Raw genomic sequence first — 17,209 nt, forward strand, 5'->3', positions numbered from 1 at the left:
TTTCTTTTCTTTTAATACAAATGACAACATGCAATTCATAAAATCAACGGTAAACTATAAAGCAGCATGGACAGTAAGAGCTACATTTCCTGCAGGCACAAAAAATTATATTGACTTTTTACATATAAATATATAATCTACAGACAAGAAGAGCATAAAGGTTGAAGACAAGGCTAAGAAGGATGTGAAGGAAAGAAAACCAGAACCCAAGGCACCTGAAAAAGTGAAGCATAAGGAAACCAAAGCAGAGGTAGTTGCGCCCGCCAAAGGCAAAGCAAAGGAAGAGACAGCACTGGTGGTTACAGAAAAGTCTGAGAAGAAAGGTAAACAATGCTAGCAGACAGCAGCAGAGGACCTCTGAAGTGCATGGGTAAAGAAATTCAGACAGTGAATTAAAAGTAGTCCAGATACATACACTTACTCCTAAAAAAAAGAGAGTTACCCCTGACACATGAGAATGAAAATAATGTTAAGAATACACTGGATTCTAGCATATTTAAAATGAAAATGAAAACAAAATGCCTGGGAAGGCTAATGTGTTGCTCCTCTGACTAATGATTCTTTCTGCAATCCACATGTTTCTTTAAGGAACACATCTTCCATTCCTAAGGGTTTCCCAATATAAGACTGAAGGGGTGAAAGGCTTTAGTCTTAGCTGAAAGAAGGAGCTATGTCATCAGTCCATTTATATAGTATTCCACTCTCTTAAGATCTGTGGGTCTCCTTGCTCCCCCTGAACTGTTTCACCAGCATGAGTGGCAGACGTCTCCTCGACTCCCCTATGAGGAAAGGTTATGGCATTTGGAGCTTTTTAGTTTAGAGAAAAGGCGAATAAGTGGGGACAGGACAGAGGTCAACAAAACTGATGTACAGAAAGTTGGGTAAGAAGTTTTTCTCCATATCTCCTAATACTAGAAGTCAGGGACATCCAAGGAAGCTGAATATTGGAAGATTCAGGATGGGATAAAATATAGTTGAACTATGAAATTTGCTCCCACAAGAGGTTGTGATCTCCACTAACTTGGATGGCTTTAAAAGAGGATTAGACAAATTCATGGAGATGTGGCTATCAGTGACTGCTAGTCCCAGTAGCTATGTTCTAGCTCTGCTGTTAGAGGCAGTGTGTGCCTCGGAATGCCAGACAGTGGGAAGCTCAAATGGGGAGAGTTCACTCAAGGATTCTGCTTGCATATTTCCCCATGGGTGTCTGGTGTGTGGGAGAACAGAATGCTAAACTACAGTACATGGGCCATTGGCCTGAACCAGGAGGGCTCTTCTCATGTTGCTGTGTAGGTGCTAGAGAGAGACCATACAGTAACCAGGAGAGTTGGAGGAATTAGAAAACTTTCAGCAGAGAGAGGGCCTCCCTCATAAACCAGAACAAAAGGGGAACAGAACATGGCTGTTCTAGGTCCCTTTGCGACACCACCAATTAGGAAGCCAGCCTCCTTTACTTTTGGTCTAATATGAAACAAGTTTAAAAATGTGTCTCTGCTGAGTGGGCATTCCCTGAGTTTAAGAGGGCTAAAATCAGCATCAAAGACAAGAGTCCCTGCTCCAGCCATTCTCCCCTCTTGTGCAGAAAGTTTTATTTTTTGAATGATTGCCGGGTGCAGTACACTAGCTTCCCTACAGAGGGGCCACTAGCTTCCCAGCTTCCATTTTCTGCCTTGCTCTTCTGTACACTGTGACTTCTCTCTCAGGTTAGCCTCTCCTGCCAGCTGCAGCCACATGCAACTTCACTGGCCAGTTCCAGCCAGACCACCCATTCCATTCCTTAACTCCTGTTCAGGATGCCAGCCGGCCAGCCATGCCCTTTCAAGATTCTCCATTCCATTCACTCTTCCCACCAGTTTTGGTGTCATCCCACTGAGAACGTTCAATCCTCATTAAGCAGTTTTCGGTGTGGCTACTTAGTTTTGTCCTAAATATATTTTGTGCTTCTGCAGACTTTAGGATCTCAAATTTTCAATCCTTCCTCTGATGCATGGATATTACTGTTTTGGCTGCATAGGAATTCACACTCAAAGACTGAGGTGCTATTAATATATTGGATTAATATATGTTTCAAAGCATTGAAAATTCCCCACTAGGCTTCTGTCTGTGCTTTTTGTGTCTTTCTGAAGCATCTGTCTTTAGTGAACGTCTTTTATATGTGCAGCTAGGCATCCTGGCCTCTGTGATTTGTAAGCTGTTGCAGTTTCCATGTCATTGAAGAACTGAAAAATAATTGCTCAAAAATAACTGCAAAGCATGGTGTGTAGGCTCCTGCAATCTTGAATTGTCCTTTCCTTAGAAATTTATCAGCATGACTAGTTGGGAAAAGATAACAGGTATACATGAGAATAAAATTTGCACAGCACTTATAAAAATTGCTCTGTTTACCGTAGTGTAGAGCACAAAACAAATACCAGCAGGTTTCAGGTTTGGGCATTTGTTAGACCAAAACCCTTAGCTTTTCAGTTGCAAATTTCTTCCTAAGATTTAATTGAATCACGGATATTTACTTCCACAAGATGTATTTGTTTAACATGAATCTTTAGCTGTGGCACATGAGGCAAACATTGCAAAATGTTGTTTTATTTGAAATATTTTGCACTATTGTAGAAAGTATATTTAACAGGAGAACATGGTCACATTCTTACTGCCTCTCCATAGCCCATCCCACCCCCAGCCAGAACTATACTAGTATGCTTGTCTTTTTCTTAGATGCTTCATATAGATATGTGGAGGCACAAGTCCAGTGTTCATACCAAAAAGGGTTGTGGGCTCTGAACTTGAGTAATTTGTACTGGCTATGAATATAACAGGTCATCTGAGCCTAATGCTCTCTGTCATGGCTTAATGTGCCTTCAGAGGTGTAGGATACCAAGGCTCAGTTAACCTCAAGACTAGATTATTGCAATGTGCTCTGTGTGAGGCTCCAGCCAGTGCAAAATGCTGTGGCTCAGATGCACAGTCTTCACCCACCAGAAGCCATGCATTTAGTATTATGGGTCCAATTTTATGGAACTCATTTCCACCTAAGGTCAAACAGGATCTCTCCCTACTGAATTTGTGGTGCCTACAGAATACTTCTTTTAAAAAAAACAATCTAGCAGGGATTTTAACTGAAGTTTGTTTTTGTAGTTTTAACTGATGTTTACTTTTTTTGTATTGAATCCTTGTAAGCCACTTAGAGGTTATTGCAGTTAAGTGTTACAGTGGTACCTTGGGTTACATATGCTTCAGGTTACATACGCTTCAGGTTACAGACTCCACTAACCCAGAAATAGTGCTTCAGATTAAGAACTTTGCTTCAGGATGAGAACAGAAATCGTGCTCCAGCGGCGCAGCAGCAGCAGGAGGCCCCATTAGCTAAAGTGGTGCTTCAGGTTAAGAACAGTTTCAGGTTAAGAACGGACCTCCGGAATGAATTAAGTACTTAACCCGAGGTACCACTGTATTTAAAACATCTAGCATATTTGTAAAGCTAAGTTGGAGCCAGTATGGTTTCAAATTGGATAAGGGACCACGTGTTGAGATTTCCTGCATTTCAAGGGGTTCGGCTGACCCTCAGGATCCTTTCCAACTCTACAAATCTATTATTATTTATAAAATTAATTAAATACGAGGGTGTCTGTTGACTCCTCTGGCACTCCTTCTGTGTTCAGAAGGAATGAGCAAATGCATTTGTGCTGCAATCCTACACACAGTTACTTGAAAGTCCCTTTGGACTTAATGGGGCTTCCAAAGCAGGCATGTATATGTATTTTCAATCTAAGACTTAATGTTGGTCAAAGGATTCCCTCTCCTCCCCGCCCCCCAGTTACTTTCATGTCATTTAGATTGTGTGCTTAAATATTAGAAATCACCCCATGCTTCTGATTCACAATTTTCATTCATTTTATTGCTGTGTCAGAAAACTGCTAGTGCAAAATAATCCTTACTGATTGCGAATGTTGTGGTAGTTTTCCAAAACAGATTCCACATACAGATATAGTATCAATTCTGGACCCACTGTAAAGTGTATAAGATTTACTGCTATTCCTTACATCCTGTGGAAGAAGAGGAGGCACTGCAAATTGGCTCTGGATATCTCAGTCATGATGTGAGCAATCAGAAGTGCAGGGTGTAAATATTTTAAATAAAATAAATGTTGCAGATGCATTAGTGCATGCAAAATATGAACAGGCCTGCACCAGCCCTTTGCCACAATGTGTGCAACTTCTCTTTGGTTTATTTATTTATTATTATTTGAACATGCAGAGTCCCCCCCCCCTTCAAACAAATCAGTGATACTAAAGGCAGTGGTTTTACACATCCCTATTCCAGATTAGTATCACAGGAGGTGATCCACAAAGCTTTACTTATGCTGTCTGAAGCTCAATTCTATGTTGTGGGATTGGTGCAGAAGTAGTACTTAATGGAAATTCCTTCTGGAACTGTGATAACTGTGAAAGATAAACTTGACCTAAATTATTTAGTTAAGCATCCAGAATTCTCCATCTCTTGAGTACAGTTGTTTACTTATTTTGTAGCACCTGCAGATTTTTTATTTTTTAAAAAAATACAGGGCTGGATGCAGGCATAACTAAATCTGCATCCAATCCATATTCTTTTATTGAATGAAAAATGAAAATGAATCAGTAATATATCGCTTCTGTTACATGAATTTATCATGCGGTTAATTTTCTGTCAACTCTGAACGCTTAATTCTTAGTGGCTTGCATAACTTAGCTTAGAAAATATATAACTGGATCACAAATTCTGCCTAAGGGGAAGCTGCTAGCTCTAGCAGAGGAGGAAACTGAAACTATTCTGAAATGGTCAGTTGCAAACCCTGCTGACAGTCAAATGGTCATTACTGATTCCAAAACTGTCACCTATCACTGCTAGATAAATGAATCAGACCATTGACAGGAGCGTTATGGTAGCACACGAAGCCTTGGGTCCACTGATGCGAGGGCAAAATTCATCTAAGACTTCAGGGCAGGCAGGCTGGCTGGCTGGCTAGCTTTCTGAACAAATACTTTCAGATTACTGCATCCTTTCCCACTCCCATCGCACCTCCCTGCTGTATCAGTAAGTTCTTCTCATTCTTTGATACATGCATACTCATTGATGAATCTGTGTGTGTTTTGTAGAATGAAAATGATGGTGTGCCTGACCTTCTGCATTGGCCTCTATATTTATTTACTTATTTAAAATATATACTGGAAATGGCCAGGTCTCTTCTTCAGCTCAGTGAAAATAACCCAGCATATGAGTATCAGGCAACGATGGCATGTAACACACAATAATGTGATAATCTTAACACATCGTTCTGCATTGGAGCATGCATTTGTGTATATGAAGCTGTATGTAAAACATGAGAGGCACAGTCCACAGAATGTCATGGTCCAGTTTATAATATGAGCAAATGCCAGCACAGGGCTCTGTCTGGCTTTCTACATTGACTAGAGAGAGAGAGAGAGAACAATATTATATGTTTGCATAGCCAAAGTCATTAGTTAATGAAATAAAAAAAGTTGCTTACAGTAACATAAATCACAATGTAAGAAATTTGAGGAACGATCCTTAACCCGTCCCATGGATATTTCAGAATAGGCCATTTTTATTTCCCTTAGAGCATGGGTGGGTAGCCTTCCTCAGCCCAAGGGCTGCATTCCATACTGGGAAACCTTCAGAGGGTCACATGCCACTGATGGGTGGGGCAACAGATGTGACTCTGTACCGCCCAGCCACATAAAAAGTCTGAGGTTCCATACATACATCTCTCCATCCAGGCAAACAGAAGATGCATTGTGACAGTTCAGTGGCATGTGCTAGCCAGGCAGAACTGGAGAAGGGTGTGCTGCAGGGGCAGTAAGGTGTGTGACCTGGTGAGAACACCTAGAGGCAGATAAATAGTGAGCAGCATTTGTTCCCTGGGCCAGAAGTCCCCTTCCTTAACAGCCTGGCTGTGGTGGGGTCTTCCAAACTAGTAGCACCCTCAGTGTGTAAGAATATCTGCCTGTATTAGAGATTTGCCTCTGAAATCTAGTCCTGGCAGCTACATGATTAGATGCAATGAGCTATCAGGGGATCACTGTGCAGAGAGCCAGAAGGCATTTCCTGTGGCAGCTCACTTTTTTAAAAAAAGAAGAACAGAAACATGAATTTCACCACCTGTTTGGTTATTGATTACTTTGAGCAGGAGATGAAAAACTGGCAAAGGTTTTGTTTTAGTGCTAAGCTCTCTCTTTAGTGCTTGATTTGAAAAAGACCTGTAAACTGTGTCTTATTACTCTTCCCCCCCTTTCTGTTCTGCTAGATCAATATGCATTCTGTCGTTATATGATTGACATGTTTTCGCACGGGGATTTGTATACAGGTACTTGAACTGAACTCTATCATTGCACTCTCTGTTTCGCGGAGAGCTTCTGCTTTGTTGTGCTCCTGGAATGTGTGTGCTTTTTTTCATTTGTTAAAAGCGGAAATGAAGCCTGTGCAACGAGAGTTTAAATAAAGCATATCAACTAATGGCTATATTATTAAAGCTTCTAATACTCTTTTCTATAATTGCATGCATTGAGATTAATGGTGATTTAAAAGGTGACACCAGTGGAAACCTAAGAAAGAATTAAACCATTTGCCTTAACCATCAATTGGCGTGGAATTTAGGGTATATCTTTTGCATGCATTTATGCCATAGAAAGGATGGGGTAGATGTGTAAAGTTAAGAGGTGATTTGGTTTAAATTTCTTTATGTCATCTTCAAAAGTGTAAAGAATATAAGAAAGCCCACCACATTTAAGCTTACTCCTTTTGTTACATGCAGATGTTCAACGTTCATATGAAACGCATCTGTTAAAAATTTAGAATGGGATCTCTAGCACAATGAGTATATTCATCATATGTCACTCCAGTGTTCACTGCTGTTAATTTGTGATGGTTGCTGGTTAAGATGGTTTTGCATGCTGGAGCTGTCAGTGAACTTAAAGCCTTATGGTACCTGAGGGTATCAGTTCCATCAGGCATCAGCTTTGAACATGTGCATAGGGTATGTATCAATGAATGAACTGTATTCTGTGATGAGCTTACCACCAGAATGAATGGTGAAGAAAGAATCTGCCTTTTTGCCCATGTGAAATATAAATAATCTTTAGACAAAACACCCATTTATGAGATTCTGATGTTTGAGCCATGACCACTTATAAAGAAGGTATGCCCCTTCACTGAATATGTTCTAGGAAACTGTTCAATGAAAAATTTTGCAAGAAAATTATGGAAGAAACTTGAAAACAACTCAGATCCTCTATATAATAAATGTAGTGGTTAGATGTAAAACAGTTGCTATTCGTGATCCAGGAACAGCACAGCTACTTGTCTCATTGATTTCAATTGCACTTTTGAATGTCTGTTCCACAGAAAGCTGGCCAAACTGAACAATCCTGTGCATGCTTGCTCAGAAGTAAGTCCCATTATGTTTCATGGGGCTGGCTCCCAGGCACATAGGATTGAAGCCAAAAATATCAGTGCCAGATGTCTAAAGTGAGGCTCCTAAATCTTGGCAAAAATCAAGCGACTTGTTCCACCATATCAGGACCCAGATACTACTACTTCCACCATTATGGTAGATGCTTCCATTTATTTTTGCTACCTTATTCTTACCAAATTAACAGTAATTAATGCCTCCTAAATATATTGCTTTTGCACTATGGGCATTTCACAGTTCTTCATGCTGTGTAAAAACTGAACTTAGAGAAGTTAAATAAATTCCTTCTAGTGATTTATCCAAGACTACACAAGCTGATTTGCACACATGCAACAGGACTTCCATTTCCTTTCCTCCCCTAACCCTATGTATCCATTTGGGGGGGGGGGTTGGGGGGGCTGGAGAGGAAGTTCTGTTGCACATGCAGAAGGATACAACCTAATGTTTTGTTGTCCACTGTCTTGTTCTTTTGTATCCCCCAAAAGTATAAGGTAGCATACAACAAATTTATAAAAGTGCAAATAGATAACTAAATAAAATATAATAAAGGATACCAATATATTAACAGAATTCTGAAAATGCATAATACCCCAACAGTACAGTCAAGCCCAGATAAATTACTCTAAAAATATGCTGAAACACTTCAATTAGCTTTTGCATTGCAAGGTCAGGCTACAGTGGTTTCCTTATGGGAGGTATTGAGACATCTTATTTTGCTATACAACTTTTTTTGACCTGCAAGACATTGTCATACAGGATTTTCTCCCACCACCACACTTCCAAATAACACAAAGACTTTCACTCACGTGCATTCAGAAGACTACTCTCCTCCTACTTATGTAAAACATTCAGCATCTTATTTAGCACTGGGGGAAGTGGTGGTGGTGGTTTGAAAGACGAGTCTTACAATATCATCTCAGAATCTCTTATCAAATACCCATTAACTAACCATTCCTCCTTTGTGGAGAGTAAAAGAATATTCAGTATAAGTAATGTCATCCAATGGTCCTCTTCTGCTGTCTTTGAGAGGAACTACGCAACAAGAGAATGTTGATGTTTTCTCCTCAGGAAGCTATCTACTTCCCTTTTCAGGTAAGGAAGCACGCTACTCTGATATAGCTCATATCTGAGACTGCACAAAAGCTACAATGGAGAAAAGAAAACAGAATTGTTCACCTGTAATCATTGTTTGGTTTCCTGTGTAATCACATCATGGTCTCCTTCCCGCTCCTAGGGCCTTGTTGAATTCCTGCCTGTCAAGCACACAAATCCAACTAGAAAAAATATGGTTCCCTTACAACAAATGTATATATGTGTACATTTTACATGTGCCCTTGTTTGCTTCTAAAAGAAACATTTCATTGAGCATTCTTTTTTCATATGACCTTAAAAATACCCATGGTGATTCAGTTCCTAGTAATCTGAGTTGCTGCCTGCCATGGGAGAGTGTTGCTGACTTTGATTACTTGCAGTCAGTGTAAATGAATAGGCTCAAGGCTGCACTTAAATTCTTCCATGTTAAGCTACTGCCTGGCTCAGTTAGACACGGGTTATAAGAGGTGCTTCTAAGGTGCTTCTCTGTGAAGAGACTGTAAGTTAAAACTGATGTTTCCTACGGGTTTACCGGAATTCACTTGGGGCAAAGGGGGGGGGGGACTTTGCCTAAATGTTTCATCCACTTATGTGAAAACAAAAAAGGGGCTTATAGATGCTTTTAGATTCCTCATTATAGGTAACAGGAATGAAACAAAGCTTCAGATTTACCAGATCAGATTCAGACCCAAGTAACAAATAAAATTGGAATGACACATTGTGGATCTAAAACAGGTTGGGCTGCTTCCAAATGCTACAGATACATCTTGTGGTCACTGCAAAGCCCTAGTTTTTTATTTAGCCACTACATTTGTATCCCAGTGTTTCACCAAGAAGGTCAGAGTAATTTGTGTGGCCTTATTTTTCCTTTTGATGTTCACAACAACAGTTTAGATAGAGAAATGGTGAGTTGCCCAAGGCCACCCAAATCACTTTATGGCTGAGCTGAGATTTCTACCCAGGTTTCCCCAATCCAAATGAGACTTTACTAACTGGCTTTCCAGTATCCTTGCCAAAGCTCTCGTTTATTTGATGGCCGATGCAGATTACAAAATTGGGGATTATTTGCTGGTTTGACATTTTGTCTTTTCCTCCTTTGATACCACGCTGAGATCATTTCTCTGCACATTCTTAAATCTGTCTGAAAGGGAAGGCATAATACAGAATAATTTCAAGCACATTCTAGGAGAAGCATAGAAAATTAAGACTTAATCACTGAATCATTTAAGTCTAATCAGGTATTATTTATCACGAACCATTCTTTCTGTAATTACAATTGCCAGCACCAGAGACGTTTCTTTATATTTCTATTCAGTTATGCAAAAAATATCAAAAAGTGGCTTACTTTGTGTCAAGCCTTTTTTGATCACAATTTGTCAGGAAGTACTTCTGCGCAAACCCCATTGAAATGTAGCAGAACTACACCCAGCGCCTGTTCAGTTCAGTGGAGCTTGGGCAAAGAAACATCTCTGTATATTACGCCCTGCACTGTAGATCTTCTTTGACAAAGATTTCTTTGTTTGAAACATTTATAGCCCACCTCTCAAGGCTGCTGACAGTAGTAAGTGAAGAACAAAATTACAAAAAGCAGCAGAGTACAAACAAGATAAAAGGTAGCCATTAGTGTGAATAGACATCCTCTTGAGATAAAAACATCCCCAGTGTAGCAAGTTAAAACACAAATCAGTTCAGAATCTTAAACTGTTAACATCCCCAAAGCCTTCCTAAATATAGCTGCCAATTAATACTTCACTTCATGCATGGGATGAAACCAACAAGACCTTATGCCTTTAAAAATAGTTTTAAGGAGCCACAAGACTCTTTGCTGTTTCTCCTACCTAGGTTTTAGTTATCTGGTGGAAAGTCTGGGTGCAGTCACTAAATAGACCTTCTTTCTGGTCTCAGCTAAGCATACATCTGGGAATGCAGATGCACACAAAAGGAACTATGATAAATAGAATAGCGGGGGGGGGGCAGAGCTGGTATGGAAATAGGATTTCCTCAAATGTTCTGCTTCCAAATGAAAATGAAGCCACTAGAACCCAGTGCAGTTATTTCTATAAAGGGCTTAGGTGCCCAGAGTGGCTGGGGAAACTCAGCCAGATGGGCGGGGTATAAATAATAAATTATTATTAAAATTATTATTATTACTATCTGTGGCCCACTATTATTTATTTTTAAATATAACAACCCAGGCAGTGTTCTGGACTAATTGTCATTTCCAAATACTTTTCCTATGTAGCCTACATAGGTCCATTTTTACAGTAGTCCAGGGTGATGTAACACATGCTGTTCTGGCCAAAACGGCAGTTTTCAAAAGTCACAGTTATCATACTAGCCTCACTTAGGTTAAGGCACTTCTGATCCTGTGGAAACAAACAAATTCTTCTTCTTCTTCTTCTTCTTCTTCTTCTTCTTCTTCTTCTTCTTACTTTATTAGTATTTTGGGAAGCTTTTAATGTGTGACATTCTGTTGCATTTTTGTATCTTCTGTTGGAAGCCACCCAGAGTAGCTGGGGAAACCCAGTCAGATGAGTGGGGTACAAAAATAAATAAATTATCATCCAGGGTCAGGGTTGGATCCAAGAAACCTCCCAAATATGAACCTACATTTCCTTACCCCATCTAACAAAGATTGAACCCCCATGTCTGGATCAGCTCTATTGGATAAGCTTCCTTGTCAGGGTTAAGCATCAGTTTGTTGCATCTGCTCAGTTTGACGTTGGTTTGGCACCTCAGCCGCCTCCCTAGAGAAAGATGAAAAGGAGAGAGAGACAAAGAATGTCACTCAGATATTGATGGCATTGAACTCTATATCCCTGAATGATTTCCCCCAGTAATTTCATGTGGATGATGATGATTTATTTCTACCCCGCCCATCTGGCTAGGTTTCCCCAGCCACTCTGGGCGGCTTCCAACAGAAGGTTAAAAATACAGTAAAATATCAAACATTAAAAACTTCCCTAAACAGGGCTGCCTTCAGATGTCTTCTAAACATCAGATAGTTGTTTATTTCCTTGACATCTGGTGGGAGGGCATTCCACAGGGTGGGCACCACTACCAAGAAGGCCCTCTGCCTTGTTCTCTGTAACTTTACTTCTTGCAGGGAGGGAACTGCCAGAAGGCCATCGGCACTGGACCTCAGTGTCCGGGTTGAACGATGGGGGTGGAAACACTCCTTCATATTAAATAGCAGGGGGGCAAGTTGGAACCGCTTGGAACCACATAGGCCAGTGTTCAGGGCATCACATAGATGTCCTCCAGCACCATCTTTCAAGGCTGCCCAACAAGCTTCCCATCCCAGTGTTGGAAACCCTGCAAGTAATGAAGGTGCTCTCCTTCAAATTCAGAAAATCACGTGTTGGCTCAGGAGTATTGCTGGCAGGTGTGGCATCACTGGCTGAGTGGAGCTAGTCCCACAGGTTCCCTGCAAAGCCCCTTCACAAGTTTGCAAGTGAATGCCTGAAGCAAGCTCCAAATGTATGCATGTTTCTAACAATAGTTGCTCAGTCTGCAGAACCAGTGAGTTGTCAACAGATATATATGCTCCTTATAGAAAGAAGGATATGTGATCCGAAACAGAAGTGTGTGTGTGATTTTCTCCTACCACTTGCCAGTGTTGTATAGTGGTTGCAGTGCTGGACTAGAACTAGAGTGGCCTGTGATCCAAACCCTGTTCAGCCATGACTCTCACTGGGTGGCAAGGGCTAGCCACTGTCACTCAACCTGATCTACACCATGGGGCTGCTGTGAGGATGGAATGGGGAAGATCCAGGCATGCTTGCAGAGCTCAATGAAGGAAGGATGGGATCATGATGCTGATGATGACCTCAATAAATTGTACCCCAGTTAAGCAGCCCTGGCTTTTATAGCTTAGTCCTGAAAATGAAGTCCTGCTCACTGTGTTTTCTTTTCAGTTTAGTGAACTTGCCATTAGCTAGTATTGGCAACTGCATAAAAAGATGCTGTCTTTTTGCACATAGGCTCTTGTCGTTTTTGAGCAGTGTGAGCATGATGAAGAGTGCTGCTTATTAGGGCTCTTCTGGCAGCAAAGAAGGCCACTGGAGTGCAGAGGGGACAAAGAGAAAGGAATCCCAGGGAATCAAATGACATCTTCTTGTCATATTAAATCCATCTTGTTAGGATTCATGGAATATTTTCTAGCTATATAGAAATTCTCACCACTGCTGCTTCACATTAGCTCCAGAAATAGTGTCGCGAGCAATTGTCTCAACTTATGTCTCTTCTTCAAAACAATGCTTTCCTCTTTTAAAGTTTGTCTTCATTGTGTACACCTGCCCTCGTTGGTTTATGACTTAAAATAGTTTGGTCTTTCGTGGTAGCTTCATTTATATTTGCTTAGTGAAGCTGACAGTTCACACCAGAGCAAAAACTTTGTGTCAAGTAGTGCCTAATTGATCCTGTAAACTGCAATCAGAAATTCTAGAAGGCTGCAGTGCACAATAATAAATGACATATTATGTGCACCATTCAGAAAATACATCTGAAAAATGTATCCATCAGCAATCATTATCTGAAGAGATTAGCTCACAACTGGGAACAATACTGTATATGAAATGCATTTATGTTCATCTTCTCATTCTAAATATGCTTTACAACTTTCTTCCCTATAGTAAAATATATTAATATAATTATTCAGAATATAAATGCCCCAATCTAACTCTAGATCAGCGCAAATAGCCCAAGAGAAGAGTGCAGGTTTTGCACTAAGGACCTAGGTGCTTCACTTTAAAGTGACTGGATCTTCACTTAAAAAAAAAAAATGGACTGGAAAATGTTTCTACCTGAAACCTTAGAGAGCACCAGTACATCATAGTGGGCTAAATAGACCAATGGTCTGATTTGGTATAAAGCATGTTAATGTGTTTACGTGGCATAGAGTCTGCATGCAGAAGGTCCAAGGGCTCAGGGCTCAGCTTAAAGGCTCTCATATAGCAAGGTTAAGAAAGGCGTTTGAGTCCTTGAATAGCCACTGTCAGTCTGAATAGGCAATAGAAAGCTAGATTAGCCAAGGGTCTGCTTTGGTATAAAGCGTTTTTTAAATATATCTCTGTGTTCACTTGTCCACAATCATGCTTTATTCCTGTCTCCTGCTGTTTAGGAAGTGGATGGTACTCCATTCTTTTTTTCCAGAATCTGCCTGGAATTTTCTGAAAGGTTGGGCTCAAATCAGTGGCGGAGCTTCATGCTCTGGCACCGGGGGGGTGGAGAGCAGGTGGGGGCGGGGCTGGCACACGTCCTGGGGGCGGGGCGCGATGCCTGCAGGGGCGGGGTGACCAGCACGGGCGGGGGGTGCAGCCACGATGGCATCCTGCCAGAATCGTGCTGCCGGGGGCAGTGAGCTCCCTCTGCACTCCTCTTCCTCCACCAGTGGCTCAAATATTTTCTTTTTTAAAAATTCAAGCAAAACATACTGAATATTTTGATGGTCAATATCTAATACCTCATACTGGAGGCAGGGGTCATCCTATTAGCATGCTTGCGTGCTCCCTGGTAGATAGCAAGTGTACCAGATTATAAACGTTTAAATGATTAATTGCATTGCTGCTTGTTATAGCTGAGCTTACCAGCCCTATTGCAGCATCCCCAGGATACATTGACCTCATGGAACATTAGAGGTTGTGATATTGTAATATCAGCAATAATCTTTTTAATTAAGTGCTTGGTTCTGAGCTGCACAGAACAGTTGGTTGCAATGGGAGTTGTATCTACTCTGAGCCTCCTAAAGATAGCCATAATTATGAGTTCCTTGTTTTTCACCCACCACTCCACTTTTAAGCCACGAGAATACACTGCGTAATAGTTAGAAGCTGAGATTTTGTGATACAAAGTTAGTCAGAAACTTATGACTTGCCATTATTTAAATTAAAATGTGTGGTGTCAGCTGAGAAGCTAGACTAAGAAGTATTAGCAGTTTGGTGGGAAAGCCTTCCCTGTATCAGCAAAATTGTGGATGGCTGTTAACTTTATTCATTTATTCTTCATGTTCTTGGAGAAAGTATCTGCAAATGTATCCTCGTTCCATTGCACTGAGATGATGCATTGAGAAAGCATGGTGATAAACTTGAGTACCCTCTTTGGTTTGGCTTCTACCAGGCCTTAACTTTCCATGTATCAGTTCTAATCCAGCTCCTCTCTTCAGTCATTGTATCCTCTTCAGGAATAGGCCTTCCATCTGTTGGAATTCATGAAACAGGAGTATATTATTGGTCTTCTGCTCTTTTCTTTCTACACGCCATCCACCCAGCTATGTTTCTCAGCACTGCCTGTCTGCTCTTTCTGCTTGGATAGTTAGTTCATCACTAACAAACAACACCAAAGAATGGGTTTCTTATCTTCCCTTCAAAGTACGTCCCCCGCCCCCATGTGTGTTTTGTATACATTGACAACATCAGCAGCATTCACCTTTTGGCTGGGTACAAAGCCTTAGATTTACCTTTGATTACTCCTGTCACATACCTGACCATGAAGGAGGATTTGAATGCCCCTGTTTTACTGGATTTTGTAGGTTCTAAGACCTCCATTTGTGAAATATGCCAAAGAGGTAATTAGCTGCAACCAGTACCCCTAAATTGTGCTTCCTATCCTCAAGGTGGACATCTTGGAAAGACCACTAAAGAAGGTGTACTTGGGTTGCTGGGTTTCTTTCTGCATTCTCAGTGTATATGGTCTTCTGAAGATCATTATCGTTACCCGAAGATGTAGCCATGTGGGGTTAGATTTGAGCTTGCAGAGTTATTCCAAAAATGATATTTTTATTGAGAGATAAAGGCATTAATCAGTGCAAACAATTTAGAAATGAACATAAAAGGTTACTATAATTATAATTATTATATAATTATATAATTATAATTATAATATCTTTCTCTGAAGGGAAGGTAGTTTTCTGAGGAAGCCCTAAAAATGACAACTCCCAGAGGTAAGCAGCCTTTTACCTAGGTGGGTGATTTCTGAAACTCCTCTTAGGCACAGCCTCTCTTTAGAGTGATTTTTTTTTAGCTTTGCAAGTCTTGGACAATCATGGCTAGTAGGTTCAGGCTTGGTGTATTTCATAGAATCATAGAGTTGGAAGAGACCACAAGGGCCATCGAGTCCAACCCCCTGCCAAGCAGGAAACACCATCAGAGCACTCCTGACATATGGTTGGGAGTGCTCTGATGGTGTTTCCTGCTTTAGCAGATTAGGACCAGCCGCTGTTGACATTAGCTTTGAAGATGGGCTGTAATGGTTAAGTTTTAATTATGCAAGGCAAATTAGGCAGGATAGGAATAACAGAACAAAAATTATGCTTCAGTGCCGAGTTAAGTAGCAAGAGTTATCAGGTGGTTAGTCAATGGGTCTGCTATGAGTATGACTTAGGGATATTACCCAAAGGGTTTCAAATCTTTCAACATGGTTGAAAATTACAAAGGCTCTAAATGGATATGTTTTCCACAAGGTCCTGCTATAATATGAGTGACCACCACTTATTTTTCCAATAAACATCTGATTGACTGCAATATTATTAACAGCAGGGTTACTAGTGGCGGGTGGTCAGCCTTTTCTTATATACAGCATGGCATAAATGTCAAGGACCATTTAGACATGGACTGTAATGATATTTGTATTCCACTTTCTCAGTTCTCAGTATGGCTGTGAGGTAATTTAAAACTGTGCTTTGAACCTATTCAGGGGAGGGCAAATTGACTTAGGATACCCCCTTTAACATATTTAATCAAAAGAATGGATAAAATATTAATTCAGCTCTTCTATTCTGTGTCTCCTCATCAAAGTGAATAGAGAGGCATTTAATAACACATGGAAACATAAGATAGGCCTTTTATCAGGATAGAAGAGGGCCATTTCAAAAGAAACATTTTGACCCAGGGGTCTTTTTTCATCTGCCAAGTTGAAGTTCTTTTCTGTTTTAATTTTTTTATATACTCAGGCCCTAAAGCAAACACCTGTAGGTGCTAGACCATGTCCTCTTCTGGGGAAGTCTGTGGCAGTTTAATGATCAGCCATCTTGTTTCATTACTGGCTTACTCAACCTCCTGAGCATCAGCCCTTTATCATCTTCCACAAAAATTTTATTCTGATTGTGTAATTTATCACATTTCCTTTGCATGACAATGGGCAAACTAACTGGGCTTTAAATAATTTTTATCAAACTATTTTTTAAAAAAAACGCACAAAAAAACCTTTAGCTCAATTTCTTTATTAAAACTTTTCCTGAAAGTCACAAGAGATCTCTGCTCACCTGTCCTCACCTGTCCTCAGAATGGTTCACACTTGCTCATAGTCCACTTGATATCTTCACACTTGATTACTGAACATTCAGTGATTTGCAGCTGAATACGTAATCTGCCTCCTTTGAAAGAACCATGTTGGATGAGGTGTCTGATTATAAGAAATGTCTGAGGAGTTTTATGTAGCAATGCATCAACTCCTTTTGGAACTGGCTTCCTCAGTGAGCATTTAGCTTTTGGGGTATGCAGGCATGAGAGAACTTGTCTATTTTCCTACAGTTCTCTCCTAGCATGTATTTTTGGTACACATGGATGGTGCCATATCTGCACACTGTCAAGTATGATGCCTAGCAATTTAAGCACCACCCTAATTCCCAAAACAAACAGGAATAAAAGAGGGTTCTAGATC

At 40.5% G+C, this 17,209-nt stretch overlaps 1 protein-coding gene across 6 annotated transcripts in view; it reads left to right on the forward strand.

The window, feature by feature from the left end:
* Positions 1-17,209, forward strand: part of TRDN (triadin) — a 175,665-nt gene that overhangs the window by 73,052 nt on the left and 85,404 nt on the right. For 5 of the 6 annotated variants that reach the window (XM_079970771.1, XM_079970768.1, XM_079970770.1 and 2 more), the window contains 2 exons: positions 144-323; positions 6,296-6,355. In XM_079970771.1, coding sequence (XP_079826897.1) covers positions 144-323; positions 6,296-6,355 — 240 coding nt within the window. The remainder of the gene's footprint in view (positions 1-143; positions 324-6,295; positions 6,356-17,209) is intronic. The other variant, XM_079970773.1, reaches the window with a different exon arrangement.

The sequence above is a fragment of the Podarcis cretensis genome, assembly GCF_951804945.1.
Source record: "Podarcis cretensis genome assembly, chromosome: 3".
Lineage (NCBI taxonomy): Eukaryota > Metazoa > Chordata > Lepidosauria > Squamata > Lacertidae > Podarcis > Podarcis cretensis.